The sequence below is a fragment of the Pongo pygmaeus genome, chromosome 14, assembly GCF_028885625.2.
Source record: "Pongo pygmaeus isolate AG05252 chromosome 14, NHGRI_mPonPyg2-v2.0_pri, whole genome shotgun sequence".
NCBI lineage: Eukaryota > Metazoa > Chordata > Mammalia > Primates > Hominidae > Pongo > Pongo pygmaeus.
In genome coordinates this window covers 44835202-44858587 of record NC_072387.2, presented here as the reverse complement: position 1 = coordinate 44858587, position 23386 = coordinate 44835202, and the positions used below count along the sequence as shown (strand labels likewise).

The following is a 23386-nucleotide window of genomic DNA, read 5'->3' as shown; positions in this document are numbered from 1 at the left end:
TTATTTTAAATGTCCTTTAATTTTATGCTTGGGAGAAAACCAAATGTATTATATAAATTTCCTTATCTGATTTCAGGTGGATAAGCCAGTACAGAGGATTAAATAACTATACTCTTAAAATTTTTAGGTAAATGCATAAAAACTATTCATTAAGATTCAGTTTATTTTTGTCAGTTACATTAATACTTTTGTCTTATATTTGGGGATGTGACGACATACAGGAATAATGAAAAACAATAAGTAACTTTAAACCTGCTACACTTAATTGAGGTATAGTACCTATTCAGTAATTCATCATTCTGCTACATATGAAGCTTAAGTTTCACCTTTAAGCTTCTTTTATTCCACTTTAAAGTGTTTAAAGAATAATAATATAGCTTTGATAGTTAGATCTATTTTTATTTTCCCCAGCAATATTTTCTTTGAATATATATTTGTGGAACATAAGCTTAATAACAGACTTTTTTTCCTGTAGAAAATTTACTGTTTTATGGTTTTTGGTACTATGCTATAATTAAGTGTAGCTGGTTTATTTGTTTTAGTGAAATTTAGTTAAAATTCCTCCTAAATTTGCACTGGATGAAGGGGTAACTTCAGTGACAGGTGTCATATTACCCAAAACCAGTTTTGTATAACTGAAAACATTGGAGAGATTTCAGAAAAATCTGGTTCAATTGTAGTTTTGAATCTCATTGACTTATTTAGGCCTACTTCATATTCATTTTTTATTATTTTTCAATTGGTAATGTTAGTATATAAAATCCAACTTAATGAGCTCTAATTAAAGTAAATTTGTTTAAAAATAAGAGATCAAAAATAAATTTAACTTCCTGCCAGACATATGCTTTCTAGGAGTTTATAGCAGTATAGTTTGAATCTGAAGAAAAGGACTAAACAGTTATTTATGAAGAGAAGAATAGATGCCTATTAGGAAAACTAGCTCTAAGGCATATTGGAAAGCAGGAGTGATAGTTGAGGATATATTAAAAAATAAATACAACTGATGAAAAGCCGTTTTATAGTATATTTAAAAATACATGTTTAGTATTTTAGAATTTTAAAACTGCTTTCACACATATACATTGTTTTTTTGAGATAAAGAAGAGAAAGTTGATGATATGCGAAGAGGTAGAAACTTGACCAAGGTCATATGGCTAGTTACTGGCATAGTTGGCATTAGAATCTAGTTTTCTGAATATTCTGGTTTTTCTTTTTTTCCCAAATTAATAGGAATTGCTACTGACATTGGAGATAGCATAGAAAAACAGACAAAATTAACAAGGTGCCAAAACAAATTCATTTTTAATACATTATTAAAGACAATGTAGTTTTTAGAATTGTGTTACATACAGAAATATGAGTGCAGTTGGAGGTATCAAACTGTATCAGTGGAATAGGGAAAATTCCAAATTCTCAAAAGTGGAAGTTTGTGAATATGGAGGATTTCCTATACTTGAAAACATGACGGTGAGTTATGTTGTGAGTTATGTTAAGTTATGGTGTCACTTCATTGTAGCTCACATGGTCCTGGAAAAATAAGCCCTCAGGGAAACCGGCTCCACCAAGAGTTACGGTCACTGTTTTTCAGTGCTGAAACTGCTGATAACCTCTTTCTTTTTGTATAGACACAGCCATTACCACCTGACAGTAGTATTTGTGACTGGGGCTTGGTTGACAATGAGAAGGCACCATCAGCAATGGTGCATCTCCTGCATCATCAGCAAATCCTGTGGAATGCTGAGGGGTGCATAACAGGGACTGTCCGAAGCAGTTGTAGGAAGCTTTTCTGTCTGTTGACTGGTGAGAAGGCCCCCAGTTAAGAGTAGTACAGACTTGGAAGGTTTGACAGACTAGGCTCTGCCATGTGCTAGCTCTAATATAATTATTAACATTAGGCAAAGGGCAGAATAGAATCATCATTTAGGGGCACTGTAAGATTATTTCACACTGGGGTTAAAAAAGCCAAGCACAAACAAGCCGGTGGGATCACAAACCAGTTCTAGGCCAGGCTATTTAGTAATAGAGGACTTGTTAATTCAAAAGGCAGATCTAGTGTTATATAAGATATCCAGATATAGGTCACAAAGCATCTAGGAAACTTCACTGTGTCCTGGAGAAAATGTAAACTTTTGCCTCTTTGTTTTGTTTGTTGTTTAAACAGTCCTCTATTTGGAGAAATCTGTGGACAAGAAAAGCTTTAAAAGCCTGTTACCAAAATGGGGTAAAGAGTAAAACAAAACAGTAGGGAAATGTGTTTTGGTGTGCTTGTATAGGACCTCAAAATGTATTTTATCATAGAAATAGTATTAAATGCAGATGTTATTATTATCAATAATAACTTCTTTTGTATATGCTTTATAATTTCCCAAGCACTTGCTATGCATTTGATGCTCAAAAAACTCTGAGGCAGATAGGGCAGGAATTACTGATTTCATTCATTCAGTGAATGTTCATTGAATATCAGGCACTATTCTCAATGTTTAGGATATGTTAAAGGACAAAGCTAAGATTCTCCTCTCCAGTAGGGTTTATATTCTAGTGAGACAAGCAAGACATGAACAGTGATAATTAATAAGTTCTATAGTATGTAGAAAGTGGTAAGTTATAGGAGAAAAAAAGCAGTTTAAAGGGGAATCGATTGTCAAGAGGTGGAGGTGGGCATGTGGAAAAAGGCAATTTAATTTAAACAGGTTACATAATGAGAAGATTATAGTTGAGCCAACTTGAAGAAGGTGAGGCAGAGAGCTATGGGAAGTCCAAGCAGAGAGCAGCCAGTACAAAGGTCCTAAGGCCTTTGAGTGCTTGGTGGGCTCAAGGAACAGCAAGGAGGCAGTGAGTGTGCAGCAGGGTGGGATGCAGGGGAGAAAGCCATGGAATCTCTGTTTAAAGATTAACTCAAATTCCCATAATTAAAAGATGTAGCCAAAGTCTGGTTAAGGTAGAACTTGAAACCACTTACGTGACTCCAGATTAGTTGCTTCTGTGAATATTTTCCCTCATATTTCTAGAAAGGGAGGATTAAAAAAAGAAATAATGACTGATTAATGACCTATATTATAATTTACACTTTTATTTTTACTTGACAGTCTTTATTACATCATTCTCAGTTAGTCTGAGTTTATTTTCACACACTGTTTTTACTAAAGGAGAAAATACTGTTTTGTCACAGAGTGTGATTTCATTCTCTACTGTGTTTTAAGTTATTAATTAAATTGAAACCTAAGCTCTAATTTTGCTTTCAGGGGTAACACAGTAATCATTTGACTTACTTAATACTAATTCAGAAGAGCTTATTTTATATTTATCGTTTCATTGTATGTCCTGTAATCTTTCTTTTAAAGATACGGATATAATGCAGGAGAAGCTACCCACCATGCGGTGGATTCTGCGGTCAATGTCGGAGTAACTGCCTACAATATTAACAACATTGGTATCAAAGCAATGGTGAAGAAAACTGCAACACAAACAGGACACACTCTCCTTGAGGACTATCAGATAGTTGATAATTCTCAGAGGGAAAATCAAGAAGGAGCAGCAAATGTCAACGTGAGAGGGGAGAAGGATGAGCAGACGAAGGAAGTAAAGGAGGCAAAGAAGAAAGATAAATGATGAAGTGCTGGGAATCACCTATACCAAAACCTTATGAAATGGATGAAATTTTGCTAAATAGGCAAATGTGGAATTCCTCACAGATTAACCAGAATTTTTTAAATGTATTCATTCCTACAAATTAACTTTCATAAATTTTATGGCATGTCTTCTATTTAAAAGGAGAAGAATAAATATTCTTGCATCTGGCCTTAGAAATGTGAAGTTATATTCTCAAGTTTATTTTTTTCCAAGTGTAGCTAAAATATTTTTGCAGGTAAAATAAAGCTAATAATACATGTGTTGTTCAAACCTTATTAAACCTAATATTGAACTATTTTTATATCTGCTGTCTTTCAGAAAGCAAATAGGAAACTATGTATTTGCTTAAAACTTGGCATTTAGTAACCTTAATTCTTTTTATAGAAGGAATGACTTAAAAGTATTGTCCCCTCTTTTTGCACTAATTGTGGATTTTTTTAGATGCTTCTCAAAATTTTCAGTGTGTAAGCTAAACAAAAACTAATCCTAAACTAAGAATTCTCAAAAAGACTTGTTCAAAACAGGGAAAGACTGATGAAAAGTAAAATGGACTACTTTTGTAACTTACCTGTTTGTTAGGAAATGGAATGGTCTTTTTGATTTAAAATGAATAAAAATAGATTATTACGTCTTTTGTATTGAGACTGTATTGTTACGAGCCTAGGAAATTTGGGAACATGATTGTATTGTATTAAAATTCGAAGTGATTATTATCAGCTTAATTGGATTAAAAAAGTACTTCAAGAAATTATTTTGTCGTATCTGCTTCTGTTTTTCCAAAAGGTTAAAACTTGTAAAAAATAAAAATAAAAATAAACAGAATTGAGTTTACTAATGCTAAACATTTTTATTCTGGGATTCGGTCATTGGAATTTATATTAAAAGACAAGTTATTAAAAAGGAAAGGTTCTATTCATAATCAGGGTAAAGAATATGAAAACCTTAGGCGTAATCCATGGTGGATAGGCATTATGGTGTCCACTTTGGCAGAAGGCAGACTATTCACAGCCCTATTTACTTACATAGGCTAAAAAACTATGTAACTAAATACCTAATGGTATTTTATTTTTGTTTACTGAATTTAAGAGATTGATATTAGTTTTCATAGCTGTAGTCCATTCTAACAATTTCTGATCTTCTAGTGGCTACTTAATTAGACATTATTTGAAGCTGTCTGAAGAATGTACTTTATGAATTAAAAAACTCTGAATTGCCTGACCTCATTATCACATGGGCTTATATTTTGGGAACACATAGAACTGATGGAGGCTTTTCCTAAGGCCAAGGATAATGTACTAGTTGTTAAAATGGAAATAAAAGTGAAGTGGTAAATAGTTTACAGACAGTCTATGCTTTGTTTAAGTTTAAGAAATGGAATGGCACTTCATATATTCTCATTTGTGGGAGCTAAAAATTACAATAATCGAACTTAAGGAGATAAGAGAGTAGAATGATGGTTACCACAGGCTGGGAGGCATTGAAGGGATGGGGAGGGAAGTGAGATTGATTAATGGGTACGAAAATATAGTTAGTTAGAACGAATTAGTTGTAGTATTTGATAGCCCAACAGGGTGACTACAGTCAACAATAACTTTTTATACATTTAAAAATAAAAGAGTGTAATTGAGACGTTTGTAACACAAATGAATGCTTGAAGCAGTAGATGCACCCTGATGTAATTATTATAAATCGCATACCCGTATCAAAATATCTCATGTATCCCATAAATACATACACCTACCATGTACCCATAAAAATAAAAAAAAATTTAAAAAGAAATCGAATGGCAAATAATGGAATATAAACTTTAAACAGTTAGCTTTGACCAGAGGTCAGCAAATATCCTCCATGGGCTAAATCCAGATGGCCACCTGTTTTCATAAATAAAATTTTATTGGAGCATAGCTGTACCCATTTGTTTACATATTGGCTGTGGCTGCTGTCTAGTTCAACGTGAGAGTTGAGTAGTTGCATCAGAGACTATATGGTCCACAAGCCTAACTTATTCGCTCTCTGGCCCTTTGCAGAAAAAGTGTGCTGCCTTAGACTATAGAAAATGGACTTTTCCCACCATTCCCACCATTCACTGAATCATTAGGAGATAGGCATCTTCTAAAGATTTTTTTTATATTGTGTAATGATTGATACATAGATAAAATTGTATATTACTTGTATGATGAATAACAATTAACACTTAAAAACTCATCACACCTAAATAAAGACATGGAAAGCTGCCAATTATATATATGTATGTTCTTCCTATTTTCTTACCTCTTTCCCCACGTCATTTTTTATTGTTCCTTGCCGTTTTTTAATCACACATGTATATTCTGCAAACATACTGTTTCATTTTTTGAAGCTTTCTACATATAGTGTCTGAATGTGAAGTCTTACTCAACTTGCTTTTTTGAGTTTATGTTTAAAATTCATTCTTGTGCTTATACGCACGGATGGTTTACTTGCTCTATAGTATTCTGTGTGAGTATACCACAATTTAAGTGTTCATTTTCCTATCAGTTGACATTTGTTTTTAGTTTTTGTTGGTAGAAACAGTACACTCAAAACATCCTTGACTGTCCCCTAGTACACATATGCAAGAGACTTTATACATAAGAGTGGAGTTGTTGGCTTGTCAAGGTTTGCAAAATAATGCCAGGCATTTTCCAAAATGATGATATTTTCTTGAGTAGTACTTGCCTTTGCAATGTTTTTATTGTTAATGTAGCATATATAAAAAAGTATCTCATAATTTGTGTTTTCCTGACCTCCTTTCCTGACCTTAGATCAGTAATTTTTCATGTTCATTTGCCATTCATTTCCCTCTACTGTAAAATTTGCCTGTTGTCACTGCTGACAATTTTGCTTCTCATGTTTAGGTGTTTACTGAGAATTGTGTATATGTGTGCAAGATGTAAGGTATCTAATTCCTCCCCTCCTCCCCTGCCCCGTAGATATAATCAGTTATTTAACCCCCATTTATTGAATAGCTCTTTTCTTCAGTAGTTTCCCACAGGTCTTTCTCTATATATCAAGTATGAGTGTTTCTGGGCTCAGACGTTTGTTCCATCTGTCATTTCTTTTGTTCCTGTGCCAGTCCCACACTGTCATCATTGTAAATTAGTAAGTCCTACTGATTGTTAGGGCAAGAGGCTCAGTTCCCTTGACCAAATTCTTTAAGAGTATTTTGGCTGATTAAACAAGTTCCATAAGAAGTTTAAAATCTTCCCACAAAGAAACATCAGCCCCAGATGGACTTACAGGTGAGTTCTAACATACCTTAAGAAAACAATGTTACATTGGGTGCAGAGGTACACACCTGTAATCCCAACACTTTGGGAGGCTGAGGTTGGGTGGATCTCTCGAGTCCAGGAGTTTGAGACCAGCCTGGGCAACATAACGAGACTAAAGATATTGTTGGACATTGTGAATTTTACCTTATTGGGTACTGGATGTTTTGTGTTCCTATAAATATTGTCGAGCTTTGTCTTGGGAGGGGATTAAGTTACTTAGAACCAGTTGGATACTTTTGGATCTTTCTTTTAAACTTGTTAGGGCTAGTGTTTTTTTCCACTCCTAAATCAAAATCCTCTGTGTACCTGATGCCCTGTGAATTCAGAGGTTTTCCATTCTGGTGGGTGGTAGCAGGTATTATTGCTACCTCTGTAAACTGTAAGGATTTCCCCTCTAATCCTTTGTGATGGTTCTTTCCCCAGCCTGAGTACTTGCTTCACCATGTGTGTGCATTCATCAGTATTCTGCTGCAGAGTGTACCTTGTGGCAGGCCAGGTCTCTCAGGCCTCCATAACAACTGTTTCAGTACTGACTGAGTGGCTAAGTTAAAAACTAAAAGCTAAAAAAACCAAGGCCCTTATACAAAGGCTCGAATGTAACAAAAGCCCACCAAGAACTAGGCCTTAAAGCATGACAAAAAAAAGGAATTCTTAGCTGGACCCGTTTAGGATTAAACAAGTTTATTGGGGGTCTAAAGGAATCCCCAAACCTCCCTGATTTAGCAGGAGACAAGGGTAATCACCCTAGCACCTGGACCCATTTAGATTAAGTAAATTTACTGAGGCTCCAGAGGAAGGTCTTCAGGACTCAAGACCTTAGTTGTAGATTATAAGAAGTTAACCACATGTCTATAGATGAATGCACACTTACACATAGACATATAGCTTAGACGGTATTATAAGGTCTGGAAAACTTTGTAATTTTGAGTTGGTCTGGTTATAATTTCCAGGCCTTCTCCCTGTAACTGGTTCCAGAAATAAAAACTCTCTTCCTCCCTAGTTCATCTACATGTTGTTACTGGGTCACAAGAAATAGCAGCCCAACCCTCAGTTTGGTGTGGGAACACCTGCGCAGCTCTCCCCTCCAATATTTGCCCTGCAAAGTCTAGCTGCCTTGTTCTCTCTAGACTCTTAGAGAAACTCTGTTTCCTCAACTTAGGGCAACCACCAGCCTCTGCCTGTTTTCTCCCTTTCTGCTTTGTACCCTGGCAGGCCCAGGCCAATTTGGGAGCTTGCCTCATTTGTGTCTCATCTCTTGGTGATCATTGTCCCTTATTGCCTGATGTTCAATGTTCTTTTTTTGTTCCTCTTAGTTTTTTAGTTGTTTCGGGCAGGAGGGTAAATTCAGTTCCTTTATCTCTGCCAGAAACACAAATCTGTGGTTTCTGTAGTTGTTGACAAACCTGTTTTCTGCTTGCCTTTGCTCTTAATTTCCCACAGTGAGATCCTGCTAACAGATCTTTTTAAGAAATCCTCTGGGCCGGGTGCAGTGGCTCATGCCTGTAATCCCAGCACTTTGGGAGGCAGAAGCGGGTGGATCACAAGGTCAGGAGTTCAAGACCAGCCTGAGCAATACGGTGACACCCCATCTCTACTAAAAATACACAAAAATATTTAGACGGGCATGATGGTGTGTGCCTGTAGTCCCAGCTACTTTGGGAGGCTGAGGCAGGAGAATCGCTTTAACACAGGAGGTGGAGTTTGCAGTAAGCTGAGATTGTGCCACTGCACTCCAGCCTGGGAGACAGATGAGACTCTGTCTCAAAAAAGAAATCCTCTGTACATTTGGATTTGTCAACAGATAATCTAGTCCTTTTCACTTCATTCTATTGTTTACTTGGTTGTGAGTTGCCCTTTCAGACTCAACAGCTAGACAAAATTTTGATAAGCATACCTCCTATATTAGGGTAATTCACAGAAACAGAACCAATAGGGAGTGTGTGTATAAAAGATTTATTATAAGGAATTTGCCCTTACAATTATGAAGGCTGAGAAGTCTCAGAATCTGCAGTTGACAAGCTGGAGATGCAGGCAAACTGATGTGTAGTCCCAGTCTGAGCCCAAGGATGGAAAAGTGTTCCAGCTCAAGCTGTTTGGCTGTAGGAGCTCCCTCTTACTCCTGGGAGGTCAGCCTTTTTGTTCTATTCCGTCTTCAGTCCATTGGCTGAGGCCCACCCACATTGGGGAAGACAATGTACTATACTCAGTCTACCAATTGAAATGTGAATCTCATCCAGCAACTCAATTGGAAAACTATGTATTCACAACACTTCTGACACCAAATTATGTTTTCCACACCAATCAATTATCCCATTCTCACTAAAACCTTGGTCTCCACAACCCCTTTATTTTCTAAAGACATTCCTAAGTCTTTAGTCAGTAACTTTTCAACCAATTGCCAATCAGAAAATCTTTGAATCTAGCTGTGACCTGGAAGCCACCCCGTCCCCCATCCCTTCCAATTGCCCTGCCTTTCCCGATGGAACCAGTGTATATTTTAACATGTATTTGATTGATGTCCCATGTCTCCCTAAAATGTATAGAACTAAGCTGCACCCTGACCACCTTGGGCCCGTGTTCTCAGAATATCCTGAGGGCTGTCACCAGCCATTGGTCACTCATTTGGCTCAGAATAAATCTCTTCAAATATTTTACAGAGTTTGTCTCTTTTTGTCAAGGAAACACAGATGTATCAAGGGTAGGATGCAAACTTTGTGATTAAAAATATAATGAAATTTCAAGTTGCAGTGAGCAGCTCTGAGGTATGTTCATGAACAGCACACAGATGCAAAACAATAATCTGGAGGGTTAGCAGTCTTCCCGAGTTCAGGAGGTACCTTTTTAAGACCAGTTCCTCCCGCTCCGACACTGCCAAATCAGCGACTCTGGTGCTTGTTCAACTGAAGCAAAGAAGTGCGCAGCTACTCTTGGATCCAGCATTTCCCTAACAAGGGCTTAGAGTGAAGCCGACTTTGCCGCCTGGGGCAATGTTTAGGAAAGCAACCAAAGCCAGCAGGAGGGAAGAAAAAGGAGAGGGATATTCTTGGCCCCCTGACACTCCGCTGTGTAGTCGGAGCACGTCTAACCCCAGCGTCTCGAGCAAGGAGTGTCCCTCGAGCTGTTCTCCAGGGTCACCGGACAGAGTAGGTTTCTTCTCCAGTCTCCCCAGCCGCCCTCGCCCCACCCTCTGCCGTCTGCGGGCATCGCTTTATGACGTCACCACGTGCCTCTGCGGGCAGGCGCGGGAGGTGCGACAGGGGGGCTGTCGAGGTTCACCGCCTCCTGCCGTACTCGCTTCTGGGTGGCCCTTAATGTCTTGTGCTCTAAGGTGCTGTTGGGAAAGACGCGGGAGGTCTCTAGCCTGACACTATGGAGGAAGAGAGAAGCTACAACTTCGACGGTGTGAGCACCAACCGCCTGAAACAGCAGTTGCTGGAAGAAATCCGCAAGAAGTGAGTCGGGGGGTGGCGCAGTGTGGGGTTCCGTCCACGCCCCCCGAGCCTTCACCTGTGGAGTCTCAGGGCCGAAGCCGCTGAGGATGCTGTAAGACCGGCGCCGTGATTAACCCCCTGGGCACTTCGGGCTGGGTTCCAAAAGTCTTCCATGCGAAAGATTCACGTGCCTCTTTGACTAAGCCTTTGGTATTGTAAGTAGGCAGCTTTCAGGGTAGGATGTGCTGCCCTTAAGGATCCAATCATATGGCGTGTATTTTGCCCATATACTGTAATGCCAAAAGTTGTGTTTGGTTTTGATGTCTCCATAAATCCAGGTTTTCTGCTTAAAATTCCAAAGATTTTATTTAGTTATACGGTTTTTTTTTTCTTTCATCCCTTTAAGGGGAACTTCATAAAATGACATTTAGTAAAACTGTTACTCCTCCTTTATGCTTTTTAAAAACAGTATTCATACTTCGTGTTAAATTTTTGAAACATTTAAAGTATTTTTTGGATATACTCCCAACTCCATCCACAAGTCCCGTGAGAATTGGACTCTCCTTTGCGCCCAGATGGGGTTCTGGGTTTTCCTCTATTGTAGCTCCAGTCACAGTATTTTAATTGCCTGTCTATTTCTTGTTTTGCTACCAAACTACACGCGTTCTGAGGACAGGTTCTGTGTATTCTGAGGAAGTAGAGAATAAGAGCAAGTACTTGAGGACAGTCCTGCATAAATGCAAACCCCATCTCTTGTCACTCAGTAATTATGCAATCTTGGACAAGTTAATTAACGTCTTTAATCCTCAGTTTTCTCAGCTCTAAGACTGGTATACAAATAGTCATCTCATACCTCCTGCAGTTGTTCCCAGGTCGGAATGAAATGCACTATAAAGAACTTAGCATTGGCTTGTAATACGCATCCAGTGGAACTTTGCTGCCGCTATTGCTATTTTTCTGTTTACTGTTCACTGAATTCTTCCGTATTTAATACAATGCCTTGAACATAATAGGCAGTCAGAAATATTTATTGAATAAATGGCCCTGTCATATGATAATGTTCTATTTACTGATGTCCTAAATAGCTAACCTTTTAAATTAGTGTTTGTTTTTTTTCCTCTTTGTTTCAGTTTGTCAGCTGTTATGTATTGCCCTAGGTATGCCTTTCTGTAATAATGTGCAGTGCCTAATTTGCTTGGTTCTGAAAAACCAGATAACTAACTTCTTTAGGATGATATTTAAGTTAAGAATAAAGGATTTCCAAGGGCCAGGCGTGGTGGCCCACGCCTGTAATCACAGCACTTTGGGAGGCCGAGGCTGGGTGGATCACAAGGTTAGGAGTTCGAGACCAGCCTGGCCAATATGGTGAAACCCCGTCTCTACTAAAAATACAAAAAAATTGGCAGGGCTTGGTGGCACATGCCTGTAATCCCAGTTACTCAGGAGGCTGAGGCAGGAGAATTGCTTGAACCCGGGAGGCGGAGGTTGCAGTGAGCCGAGATTGCCCCACTGCACTCCAGCCTGGGCAACAGAGCGAGATTCTGTCTCAAAAAAAATAAATAAAAATAAATAAAAGATTTCCAATTGTTGCCTGGGAGTCTTTGAGCTTTAGTGCATATTTGAGTCCTAGAACTGACTAATTGGAAGTGTTCCTTTGCCTGAGTCTTATTTCTTAACCAGTTCTTCAGTAAATGATGTATCATAGTAAATTGTTCCCGAAGTAGTAGTGGGTTACTATGTATTATTTTTCTGATGTTATTTTTAATTGAATTATAATCAAGAAAAATATTTTAAATAACAGGGATGCAGTGCAACTCTCAATATTTGAACTAAGACACAAGATTACAGAACTGGAAGCCAAACTCAATACTGACAATGAAGGTATATAAGTAAATACTTATATTTGTGACTCCTGTATAATTATTGTTCATTTTACCAGGATATCTATGATGCATTAAATTCCATATATTGAATAATAGTACCAACGTTTCAATATTGCTTTTTGGCCACATTAATACTAGTTTATGATAGAGGCTTTAAAACTGATACTTCAGAATATCAAACTTATTACTGTTTAATTATTTTTCTACCTTTCAAGTTCAAAATGTTCATTAATTAGCAAAACCTTTGTTACATGACATCAATATATTATTTTTTTATTAAATAAATATCACCAGTTTTGTATTCACCTCAAGTTACACTCTTTATATCTTAACTTCTAGATTTGGGGTGTATTTAAAATCCATATCTAGGTTTTAGCTATTGTTGTTGGAAGAATGTGCGTTTGGTGTGGAGGATGTTGTGTACCTACACACTCATATATCCTTAAAATTTGTAATGTATGCAAGATATGACCCTGCCATATGTCAACACTTTAAATGGAAGACCTTTGTTTTCCCTGTTCTAAAGAGGTTCATTGACTATTGGGAGAAAGTATCAAACCAGAATATGGATATGAGAAGTCGTATAAGTTCTACGTAAGGATAAATGAAAACTTAGGGAAGGGAAACCTAACAGAATTCGGGTGAGTTAATAAAGACAGGCTTTCCAGAATGGGCGTTGCTTGAACTGAATGCTAAAGAACAGGAGGAGTTTATTAGGGTTATCAGGGTGGGCATTTATAAGGGAGGAGACCACCCCTCATATTGTCTTATGCCCAATTTCTGCTTCCAGAGAAAGAAGAAATAAAAACTAAAAGGCAGAAATGAAATCCACAGGCAGACAGCCCAGCACCACACCCTGGGCCTGGTAGTTAAAGATTGACCCCCGACCTAATAGGTTATTTTCATGCGCGTCCGTGTGAAGAGACCACCAAACAGGCTTTGTGTGAGCAACATGGCTGTTTATTTCACCTGGGTGCAGGCGGGCTGAGTCTGAAAAGAGAGTCAGCGAAGGGAGATAGGGGTGGGGCCGTTTTATAGGATTTGGGAAGGTGATGGAAAATTACAGTCAAAGGGGGTTTGTTCTCTGGCGGGCAGGGGTGGATCTCACAAAGTACATTCTCAAGGGTGGGGAGAATTACAAAGAACCTTCTTAAGGGTGGGGGAGACTACAAAGTACCTTCTTAAGGGTGGGAGAGATTACAAAGTACATTGATCAGTTAGGGTGGGGCAGGAACAAATCACAATGGTGGAATGTCATCAGTTAAGGCTGTTTTTACTTCTTTTGTGGATCTTCAGTTACTTTAGGCCATCTGGATGTATACGTGCAAGTCACAGGGGATGCGATGGCCTGGCCTGGGCTCAGAGGCCTGACAGTTATGTTATCTATAGATTACATTGTATGGAAAAGCACTGTGAAAATCTCTGTCCTGTTCTGTTCCATTCTAATTACCGGTGCATGCAGCCCCCAGTCACATACCCCCTGCTTGCCCAATCAATTTCGACCCTCTCACGCAGACCCCCTTAGAGTTCTAAGCCCTTAAGAGGGACAGGAATTGCTTACTTGGGGAGCTCGGTTTTTTGAGATGTGAGTCTTGCTGATGCTCCCAGCCGAATAAAGCCTTTCCTTCTTTAACTCGGTGTCTGAGGGGTTTTGTCTATGGCTCGTCCTGCTACATTTATACTCTTCCTCAATTGGGGAGCCATGAACAAAAAGGATTAGTGGCCATATGGGAAATAAAATGCCACTTTCTATAAGTACCCAATGCTTTGTTAAAGCTTGGTTGTAGAATACTACTTTGTCCCAAGGCTGAAGTAGCTTCCTCTATCTACATATCTATATCTTAGATATAACTCAGTCTCTGGGGGCAGGTTCTAAGTGTACTTATCAAATAGCTGCGTTGGCAGGGTAGCTGGAACTTCCTCATGTACCCAGTTACAGGAAGAACAGAAGGCATGCTCACAGGTACACATGCAGTAACTATGCCCACTAGTAAAATGTGGCTCAACAAGTTGTAGCAGTTCTCAAAAGAAGGAGCTAGTTTGTGGGTATAAAGAGAAAACGTCAGAATGATAGGAGAGAAAGTTCTTTCCTTAGTGGGCCAAAAGTAAGGCCTAAGGTGAAGGGCAGAAACATTTACTCCTTTAAAGCCAGGGACTGTGTCAGGTGAGGTAGTTATTATTATCCCCATATATGGAAGAATGAAATTCAGGAATTCAAATAACTTCTAAGGTAATATAGCCAGGGAGTGGCAGAGCCGTGACTTGATCCTAGATCATCTATTTACCATGCCTTCAGTAAATGATAATACAACTGCCACCTACCACATCACACTCAAAACACTTTTGCTTGTCTTTTGCTACATAGCAAATAACCCTATAATTTAGGAGCTTAAAACAACAAACTATCTCATATAATTCTGTGGATTAACTGGGTTGGTTCACCTGGATGGTTCTTGATTGGGGTCTCTTGTTTGGTTGCAGTCAGGTATACTGAAGATTCAAGTGAGCTGGTCATTCCGTGATGACTCATTCACATGGCTAACATCTGACACTGGCTTTTGACTGGAAGCTCAGCTAGGGCTGCCTGTCAGAAATGCCTCTTATACCTTTTTCTTCTCACAGCATGGTGGTTAGGTTCCAAGAGGATGTATCCCAAGAGCAAGCATTCCAAAAGACATAAGTAGAGACTGCCAGGCCAGTCAAGGGCTACTCCCAGAACTGGCACAGGGTTATATCCACTGTATTCTGTTGGTCATAATAGTCACAGATTCAAGGGACTGGAGAGGTAGACTGCTTTTAAGGTCACATTACAGAGCAACACATGGGATGGGATATATTATTGGCAGTCATCTTTAGAAAATACAGTCTGCCACAGGAGCATTAAACATAAAGCCATTTGGGGAATATGCTAAGTAATTGATAAAAATGGAACATAGGTCATAATGAGAATGCGTTAGGAGATGAGATTAAAGTTTATGAGGAGATAAATCAAGAAGATTGCATGATGCTAATGAATTTACGCTTATCCTGAAGGCAGTGGGGCAATATTAAAGGTGTTTTAAAAGGAATTTATTATTGGAAATATGTGCACATGCGACAAATAGGGATACATTCACTGTTCAGATAATTTTTTCACCGTTTCTGCTTTCTTCTCAAACCTCTACCACCTCTCCACTCAATCACATTCTCAGGTAATGAGCTTACCCTCCTCTTACAAAGAAAAAAAAGAAGCAATCAGAAGAGGACTTCTACGTGTTTCTACCAGCAGAGCTACCCATCTACCTGCACCCTTGCACATCCTCTTCCCTCTTGTTTCTATGAATGATCTGTCCTTATTCTTGTCTCAGGTTATCTCCTCCCTTTGTGCAGTAGATCCTACCTACTCGCACCTACTCAACGATATCACTCTAGTGATGGCCCTCTCTTCCCTACACTGTCTGTTTTCCCTGCTCTAGTGGATCATTCCCAACAGCAGACCAACATGCTGAATTTATTTTATCTAAACAACAAATGATAGGCTTCTTTTGGCCCCACTTTTCCCCTTCAGCTAGCATCCCCTGTCCCTGCCCCATTTACAGCAAAAGCCTTCAAAAGAGTAGTTTTTATTTCTACTTTCTCATCTGCTTATTGTTTGATCTTGCTTGTCACTGGATTAATTTTTAGGCAGGTGGTAAACAGCCAACTCCAAAGAGCTTTATATTCTCAAAGTCACCTCTTGAAGCCTTTTAGGATTCATAGGAAACTATATGTAGAAAATTTGGTTTTATGTTTTAATTTGAATTTCACAACAAAGTTTAGTGATAAGAAAATGTTCATGTGACTTTTTTTTTAAGCAAGAAGAATTAGTGTTTGTGTAGAGCTTTAAGTACATTTTTTTAAAAAATTGAAGCCTCACAACTACCCTTTGAAAATAATATCATTACCTTCGTTTTATAGATTAAAAAATGGAGGCCGGGTGCGGCAGTTCACACCTGTAATCCCAGCACTTTGGGAGGCCAAGGCAGGCAGATCACCTGAGGTCCGGAGTTCGAGACCAGCCTGGCCAACATGGTGAAACTGTGTCTGTACTAAAAATAACAAAAGAAAAATTAGCCAGGTGTGGTGGTGGGTACCTGTAATCCCAGCTACTCTGGAGGCTGAGGCAGGAGAATCGATTGAACCGGGAGGTGGAGGTTGCAGTGAGCAAAGATTGCACCATTGCACTCCAGCCTGGATGACAAGAACGAGACTCCATCCAAAAAAAAAAAAAAAAATGAAGACTTACTGACAACACACAAGTTTACATCTTCATATAAAAGTTTGAATCTTTTATAGGCTGGTTTCTATGCCCAAATACCTTTGGCTAGTGGGTAATATATTAATAAATCCAATATATTTTTTTTAAATCACCTCAGTAAATGCTAAAATTTTAAAAATAAAACTCCATTTGTTTTTCTTATTTCAAAACAAGGAAAAGAATACTTCTATTTATCTCAAACTAGCATAATACTTAACAATGAAATAGTAGAGGCATTTCCATTCTTGGGGGGAAAAAATACCAAAGCTGTCTGCTGCCATTATTAAAATGCAATATAGTTTTGAAAGTTCTAATTAAGCAATAAAATATGAAATAGAAATAAGAGTTATAGCTATTAGAGAGGAAGTGATACAATTATAAAGGTTAGTATATTAATAAAGAATTAGAAAATAGTTGGATACAATAATGAAATAAATGTTTATTTAAAAAAACAAATGCCAGCAATAACCAGTTAGAAAATAGGGTTTTTAAATGATCCCACCCACAATTCCAACCGAAACCATGAAAGATCTGACAATATTCCTGACAAGAAATATGAGGACCTATATGAAGAGATAACAGAAGACTATAACTCTAAGGGAATAACTGTTGAGTCCAAATTCTTACTTATTTAACATAAGAGATTTCATACAGGAAACTCTAGAATAAAATGAGTTTGGGAAAGCTTTGCAGCATTAACACATGTTTGCTGAGCTTTTGAGAGACTTTGTTAGCAAGTGAAACATAACAGTGTGTGTCTCATTGCTACAAAGAGTCTGTCTTGTCAGTCTTATGTGATCTCTATTTTAATGTTAATGCTGGTCATTTGTGTCTAAACTCCAAAATGGGGGAAGGTATAGTGTGGCATGTCCAACCCTCCACTTCTCATAATGGCCTGAACTAGTTTTTCAGGTTTCTTTGGGATTCCCTTTGGCCAAGAGGTGGATACATTCAGTCTGTTGGGGGAGCTTAGGAGTTTTTTTTTTTTTTTTTAAGTTCCCCCTTTTTTGGTCAAGGTATGCAGAGGTAGTATCCATAGCTAAGCTTTTATTAACTTAAGTTCTGGGGTGGTGTGGCTACTTGCCCCTGGTCCATCATGCCTCTCAGTGGAACCCCTATTGCCAAGGAACTTAGAGTCAAAGACTTACATCCAATTAAACGTTTTAGGCCAGATGGGAGTGGAGGTGAGCAAGTATTCAGTAATCTTTAAAACCCCTTTTAGGCAACATAAGAGCCAAAAACCAAAAGTCAAAAAATAAGGTTATAAAGTTGAGTTATCTATAAATTCTCTGCATTGAAATACTGTAATCTTGACTTGTAGCAATTAGCTGTACAAAACACAAGCATATTGTTCAGCTGTTTAGGCATCTGTGTGTCTATCCTTGATTTGGAGGGTCTTAATTAATTTTATCCCTCAAAATCTGGCCCTTACAATGATACACTTCTGTGATAGCCCCTGGGCCTGGAGGGATTGAATAGTTTCAAATTCTGGAGGTAAAAAAAATTGTAAAGTATTAGCAGTGTTTCAAACAAAAAGGTCATAAGCCCTGCCTAATTCTGACAGTTACAGGAAAGGAAACTTCTAGGTAGCTAAACATTTAAATTATTCAGTATCAATTTAGGCACTAAATTTAAACATTTAAATTATTTAGTATCTATTTACGCACAGAATAAATTATATTATTTTAGATAGAGGCAAAATTATTAAGTGAATCTTAATTTTTTTGTGGTACAGGCGTGTCCCTGTGTCTCTTGAAAGTAGTTTACTATGATTGTCATCTTTGCCCAGATCTATAAATGGGGCTTCGGTTAACTTAGATTTGCTGTCAGATACTGGCAGGAGTCACTGCCTTCTTTAGATGAGATATGTGTACCCAGGAGTCAAAGCCCTGTAACTTCATAGTACAAGGATTAGTTAATAGCACCTGATAAGGACCTTTTTAAGGGGCTGAAGGTGGTGACACTGGAGTCCATGACTTGACTGGAAGCTGTAAAAAGATTCTGTAACCTTGCAGTGATTAACTTTTATAGCTTTGATAAACACCAGCAATAAGCCAGAGACTTAATTTTGGTTTCAATTTTGAAGATGTTTCTCAAAAATGTTAAAGGGCTCAAAACATTTGATTAAAACAGTTCCACAGGTCATTGTAAACCAATAGTTACTAATTTAACCAAAATGATCATTGAAAGACTTAAAGGCAATACAGAAGGTTACATGCATGTAACAACTTTCAGCCTTTTAGGTCTCAGTTTTTCTAAGCAGTTAAAAATCTAATAAAGACAACATATGAATTATTTTGATAAAAAGTAAAATGTTGTTTCTTATGCCAGTTACTAGAAAGGCAAAGAAAAACCTGCAACGTGACTACTTTTCCTTATAGGAAGCTTATTTAGACAACCTGGAAGTTAAACCTGATGAAAAATGTTCTTGAATTTAATCAGACACAGGAAGAATGTGTTCAGGGTTATGAGTATAGCAGAGGAGTACATAGTTCTTAGTAAGTGCATGAGAAGTTTTTTGATTACATTGAAAAATTTAAATCTATCAAGAAAGCCAAGAGTACAGAATCAAATTATACTGAAGGAAAATATTGCTTTTCTAGACCTTTAAGATAAAACATTTTAGCATCAGGCCACAACAATGGAACCAGAGGAAAAAAGTTACAGAAGCTAATTTAAAAGCTGAAGGAGAGAGCTGTCATCTCAGACCTTCTCAGGGGGAGAAAAAGCTGAAAGCAGTGAGACAGCAATAGTTGAACTTCTGAGATATGATTCTGAGAAGTTTTTAAAAGAAACAGGTTCTAAAATTTTAAAAATCTCTTATAATTTTATTAAGAGAAAAGTAATACCTTAAGAAAACCTTGTTTTAAGATAGGGGATCAATCTTAGAAAGACTATGAAAAATAATTCCCTTTTAATTATAGCCAACTTAATATATAAAATAGCTTTTGTAATTTTCCTTTTATGAACCTTATCATAACTTACATAGACCATTTATTACATGCTTAGACTTTCTGACTTGTCCTAAAATTTTCTGTTTTCTGAATAACTAGCCATTTTATTTTAGGATAAAAATTTACTATATAAAATCTTTCTCATGTAAAATTATTTGCTTGTTTTATAACTTTTTTATTATAAATACATTTTTGTATCTACAACTTTCTTTATATCTCTCTCCCCTACTCACTGATTCTTTTTTTACCTTCTTTTAGAAATAACTTTTAAATAACCTTTGAATTACTTAAATTACTGTTTTTTAAAAAATGAGAACACAACTTGCAGAATTATATATTAGAATTCTTAGTAACCTTAAATTTTAGTGAAAACTTAGGAAGCAAGAAATCCTGAACTGTTTATCAGATGTTAGCATTTTCTGGATGAAACCATTCTACAATTTTAGAAATATGTTTTCCCATATCATAATCTTTTCTTAATTGGAAATTTCACAGAAATCAAATTACTATCTATTGGATTGGAGCATCTATTATTTAATTCAAAATAATTTTAAGATTTTAAATTACACAAAAAGTCCACTTACAAGCATTTATCTCATTTACATGTATTCACTTTTTCCATTTCTTAGTAATTTATCTAGATTACTTCTGAAAACTGAGATATTACACAAAACTAATCATTATTTAAAGTTATTTCCCGGCCAGGCACAGTGGCTCACACGTGTAATCCCAGCACTTTGGGAGGCCGCAGCGGGTGGATCATGAGGTCAGAAGATCGAGACCATCCTGGTGGCTAACATGGTGAAATGCTGTCTCTACTAAAAAAATACAGAAAAATTAGCCAGACATGGTGGTGGGTGCCTGTCGTCCCAGCTACTCGGGAGGCTGAGGCAGAAGAATGGTGTGAATTGGGGAGGTGGAGCTTGCAGTGAGCCGAGATTGCGCCACTGCACTCCAGCCTGGGCGACAGAGTGAGACTCCATCTCAAAAAAAAAAAAATTAAAAATAAATAATAAAGTTATTTCCCTATTAACCATTTTTAAAATCTGAACACTAAATGGTGAGCACCTAATTAAGAACCTTAAAATTAAATGTATTTGCTGATGGGTCTGAAGATTTAGCTGTTTCATTGAACTAACAAGTTAGTCTTATTTGTCAAAAAAAAAAATACACAAAGATTATTCTGTTTATGGTTGAGTTTAAAGTCTTAGAACCTTTGTGTCAACCCTTGACACCTTTGTATACACACTGATACAAATATAAAACCACTTAGACAAAAATGTATGTGGACAATTCTGAAGACCTTTCTATTTTTATCAATAATTTTAAAACCAGTTTTATTTATTAAAAATTCACATGCACTTGAAAAGCATTTGGACTTAATTTCTGAGTACTCATTTACTTATAAGCCAGTTTGATAGCATGCTAGACATAACACAGAACATAATACATGAATATTACATAGATATATCTAAACATGTATACATACACACGCAAAGAATTAACTAATAGCTTTTACCTTGGAACTCCAGCCATGAGACAGCATTACAAACTCACAGACCTACAAAAGATAGCTGGCTTCAAGTTCTTTTTCTGACAAAATTGGAACCTGTTCATATGGCCAAACTTCATTTGCCCTAATAGGTAATCCAAGGAAATCTGTGAACCAAAATTTTGGGTAAAGGAGTCTCTATAGCAGTTTTTTTAAACCCCTTTTACCCTTGTTTTTTTTATTTTCAGTTTCAAACAACTTTCCAGTGTTTACATTCTAGTTAGATTATAAATGAGTCTTAGCACCAGTAGCTTAGTAACAGCAGATTTAAAGCAGGCAGAAAAGAGGGGAAGATAGCTTTAGAAGACTCTACTTAACTCTATAGCTTCAGGTTAACTATTTGAGCTCTAAATTTTTCTTGCTGTAATATGCCCGTCAGTTTAAAATGTACACAAAAATGCACCATATGTAATCAGCTGGAGTCCCAAAGAGGATGACAAAATCAGGGGCCAGGATGTTGAAAATTGTTTTTCCTCTTCAGTACTGGTTTCCTGGTTTGAACAGGAAAAGAGAAAAAGGAAGGAGTGGAGAGGAGAAAGGAGGTCAGGTTTTATGGGCAGGAAGAGGAAAGAGAAAAGAAGGAAGGGAGGTTTATAAGCCTTCCAGCCACTGCACAGTACACCTACCTCTCTTGTTTATCTCCTCTTAGGGAGAGCCTCAGCACCCTAGAACTGAAGGGTGTAAGATGAATCCCTCCCATTTCCTCAAGTCACCAGTCAAGGTAAACTGTTTCCAGCCAGAGGGAGTGAAGGGTGGTTTTGGCTGAGAAGAGTACGGCTGTAGATGGCTTCTGAGATAATCAGGATGACGAAGTTGGAAAAAAGGGGAAAGAGAGAGAGAAAGAGATCAGGGTTCACAAAGATCTCACACACGGACAAACAGGTGGTGTGCCTCCAAACAAATCCCTGGTTAAGGGGCTGTGTAGACTCCCAAATCCCTCATTTCAGTTTCAAATGGCTCCCCCAGGCAACTGAGTCAGAACTGAGCAAAGGCCCAAGGATGCAGCAAACACAAACAAAACCAATGCATAAAATGCTCATATAGTGTCACTGGCAGCCGAGTTTAAATAAAGCAGAGCCCCAGTGACACCCCAAAAGAGGCAGAGGGTGGCTGGGTACACTCTGACTAATGCACCTAATTCCAAAGTTTGTCAGCTTCTCCAGAGGTCACTTTCTTTGCACCAGTGAAGCATTGAAGGTAGCAGACACCATAGCAGGAAGAAAAGAGAGGATCCCTAAGACAAAAGATTCTTGGCAGCTGCTGGAAAATTCCCTAATATCCTAGCCATGGGTCAGCTAGCCATCAGCAACTAGTATTCACAGGTGGCCCTATGCCCCATCTGATAGAAACCAGACTGGCAGGCTCAGGCCCTGGAGCATACAGCACTCACCATACGGGACACTAAAATTGTAACCAGCAATTGTAAGTGCTGATTGCGTAGTTCAATTAACAAAAGCGAGGTCCAGTAGAGAGAAAGTGACTTCATTGACCAAAACTAATAATGGACAAGTGGCCAGATTCACATCCAAAATAACCATGTCCAATTTCTAGGGAAAAGGCAGGGGGCTTACAAAGGGAAACAATATGGGAGGCATGCAGGAGTTGTGCTGGTTACAAGGTCTGTGTGTCTTGTTTTGGTGTCTATCTTGGGTCTTTTGTGTTGTCCCATGTTGATGTTGGGGTTAATAAAGTCACTTTCTGCCAGACCTTCCTCTTATTAATTGGACTCTGTAAGTGGCGAGTAGCCAGATTCCATTTGGTTATGATTGTATACTAATAGGTCTGTCTGTCTGTCTGTCTGTCTATCTATCTATCTATCTATCTATCTATCTATCTTATTTTTATTTTTTTGAGAAAAATTTTTATTTTTTTGAGATGCAGACTCGCTATGTCACCCAGGTTAGAGTGCAGTGGCGCAATCTCAGCTCACTGCAACCCCGCCTCCCGGGTTCAAGCAATTCTCCTGCCTCAGCCTCCTGAGTAGCTGGGATTACGGACACCTGCCACCATGCCCGGCTAATTTTTATATTCTTTAGTAGAGAACGGGATTTCACCACATTGGCCAGGCTAGTCTTGAACTCCTGACCTCAAGTGATCCGCCAGCCTCAGCCTCCCAAAATGGGATTACAGGTGTGAGCCACCGTGCCTGGCTGGCTTGTCTATATTTGATAATCTAAATTTGATGATTGACTTAAAAGTCAATAATATTTTAAAATAAAATGGTGTCAAAATTTATAAACTGTACTCAGATGTGCCAAAAATAAATTGCATTTTTAATTTTTTGGTAACCATTCTCGTCTTGCTCTGAAGCATCCATTACCATGGTAGGAAAGGGGATACCATGACAAAGGGAGACTTTAGGTAGCAAGT

The 23386-nt window shown here is 38.0% G+C and overlaps 2 protein-coding genes across 10 annotated transcripts in view; both read left to right on the top strand.

The window, feature by feature from the left end:
- The window catches only part of SPART (spartin), a 37388-nt gene extending 33010 nt beyond the window's left edge, over positions 1–4378 (top strand). For all 4 annotated transcript variants that reach the window (XM_054446424.2, XM_054446426.2, XM_054446423.2 and 1 more), the window contains one exon: positions 3342–4378. In XM_054446424.2, coding sequence (XP_054302399.1) covers positions 3342–3609 — 268 coding nt within the window. In that variant the 3' untranslated portion in view covers positions 3610–4378. The remainder of the gene's footprint in view (positions 1–3341) is intronic.
- A 5757-nt stretch (positions 4379–10135) lies between these two features.
- CCDC169 (coiled-coil domain containing 169) overlaps positions 10136–23386 on the top strand; it is a 71161-nt gene continuing 57910 nt past the window's right edge. For 4 of the 6 annotated variants that reach the window (XM_054446419.2, XM_063650764.1, XM_054446422.2 and 1 more), the window contains exons 1-2: positions 10159–10372; positions 12153–12232. In XM_054446419.2, coding sequence (XP_054302394.1) covers positions 10290–10372; positions 12153–12232 — 163 coding nt within the window. In that variant the 5' untranslated portion in view covers positions 10159–10289. Of the gene's footprint in view, positions 10373–12152; positions 12233–23386 lie in introns of all 6 variants that reach the window. The other 2 variants (XM_063650763.1, XM_054446420.2) reach the window with 1 other exon arrangement.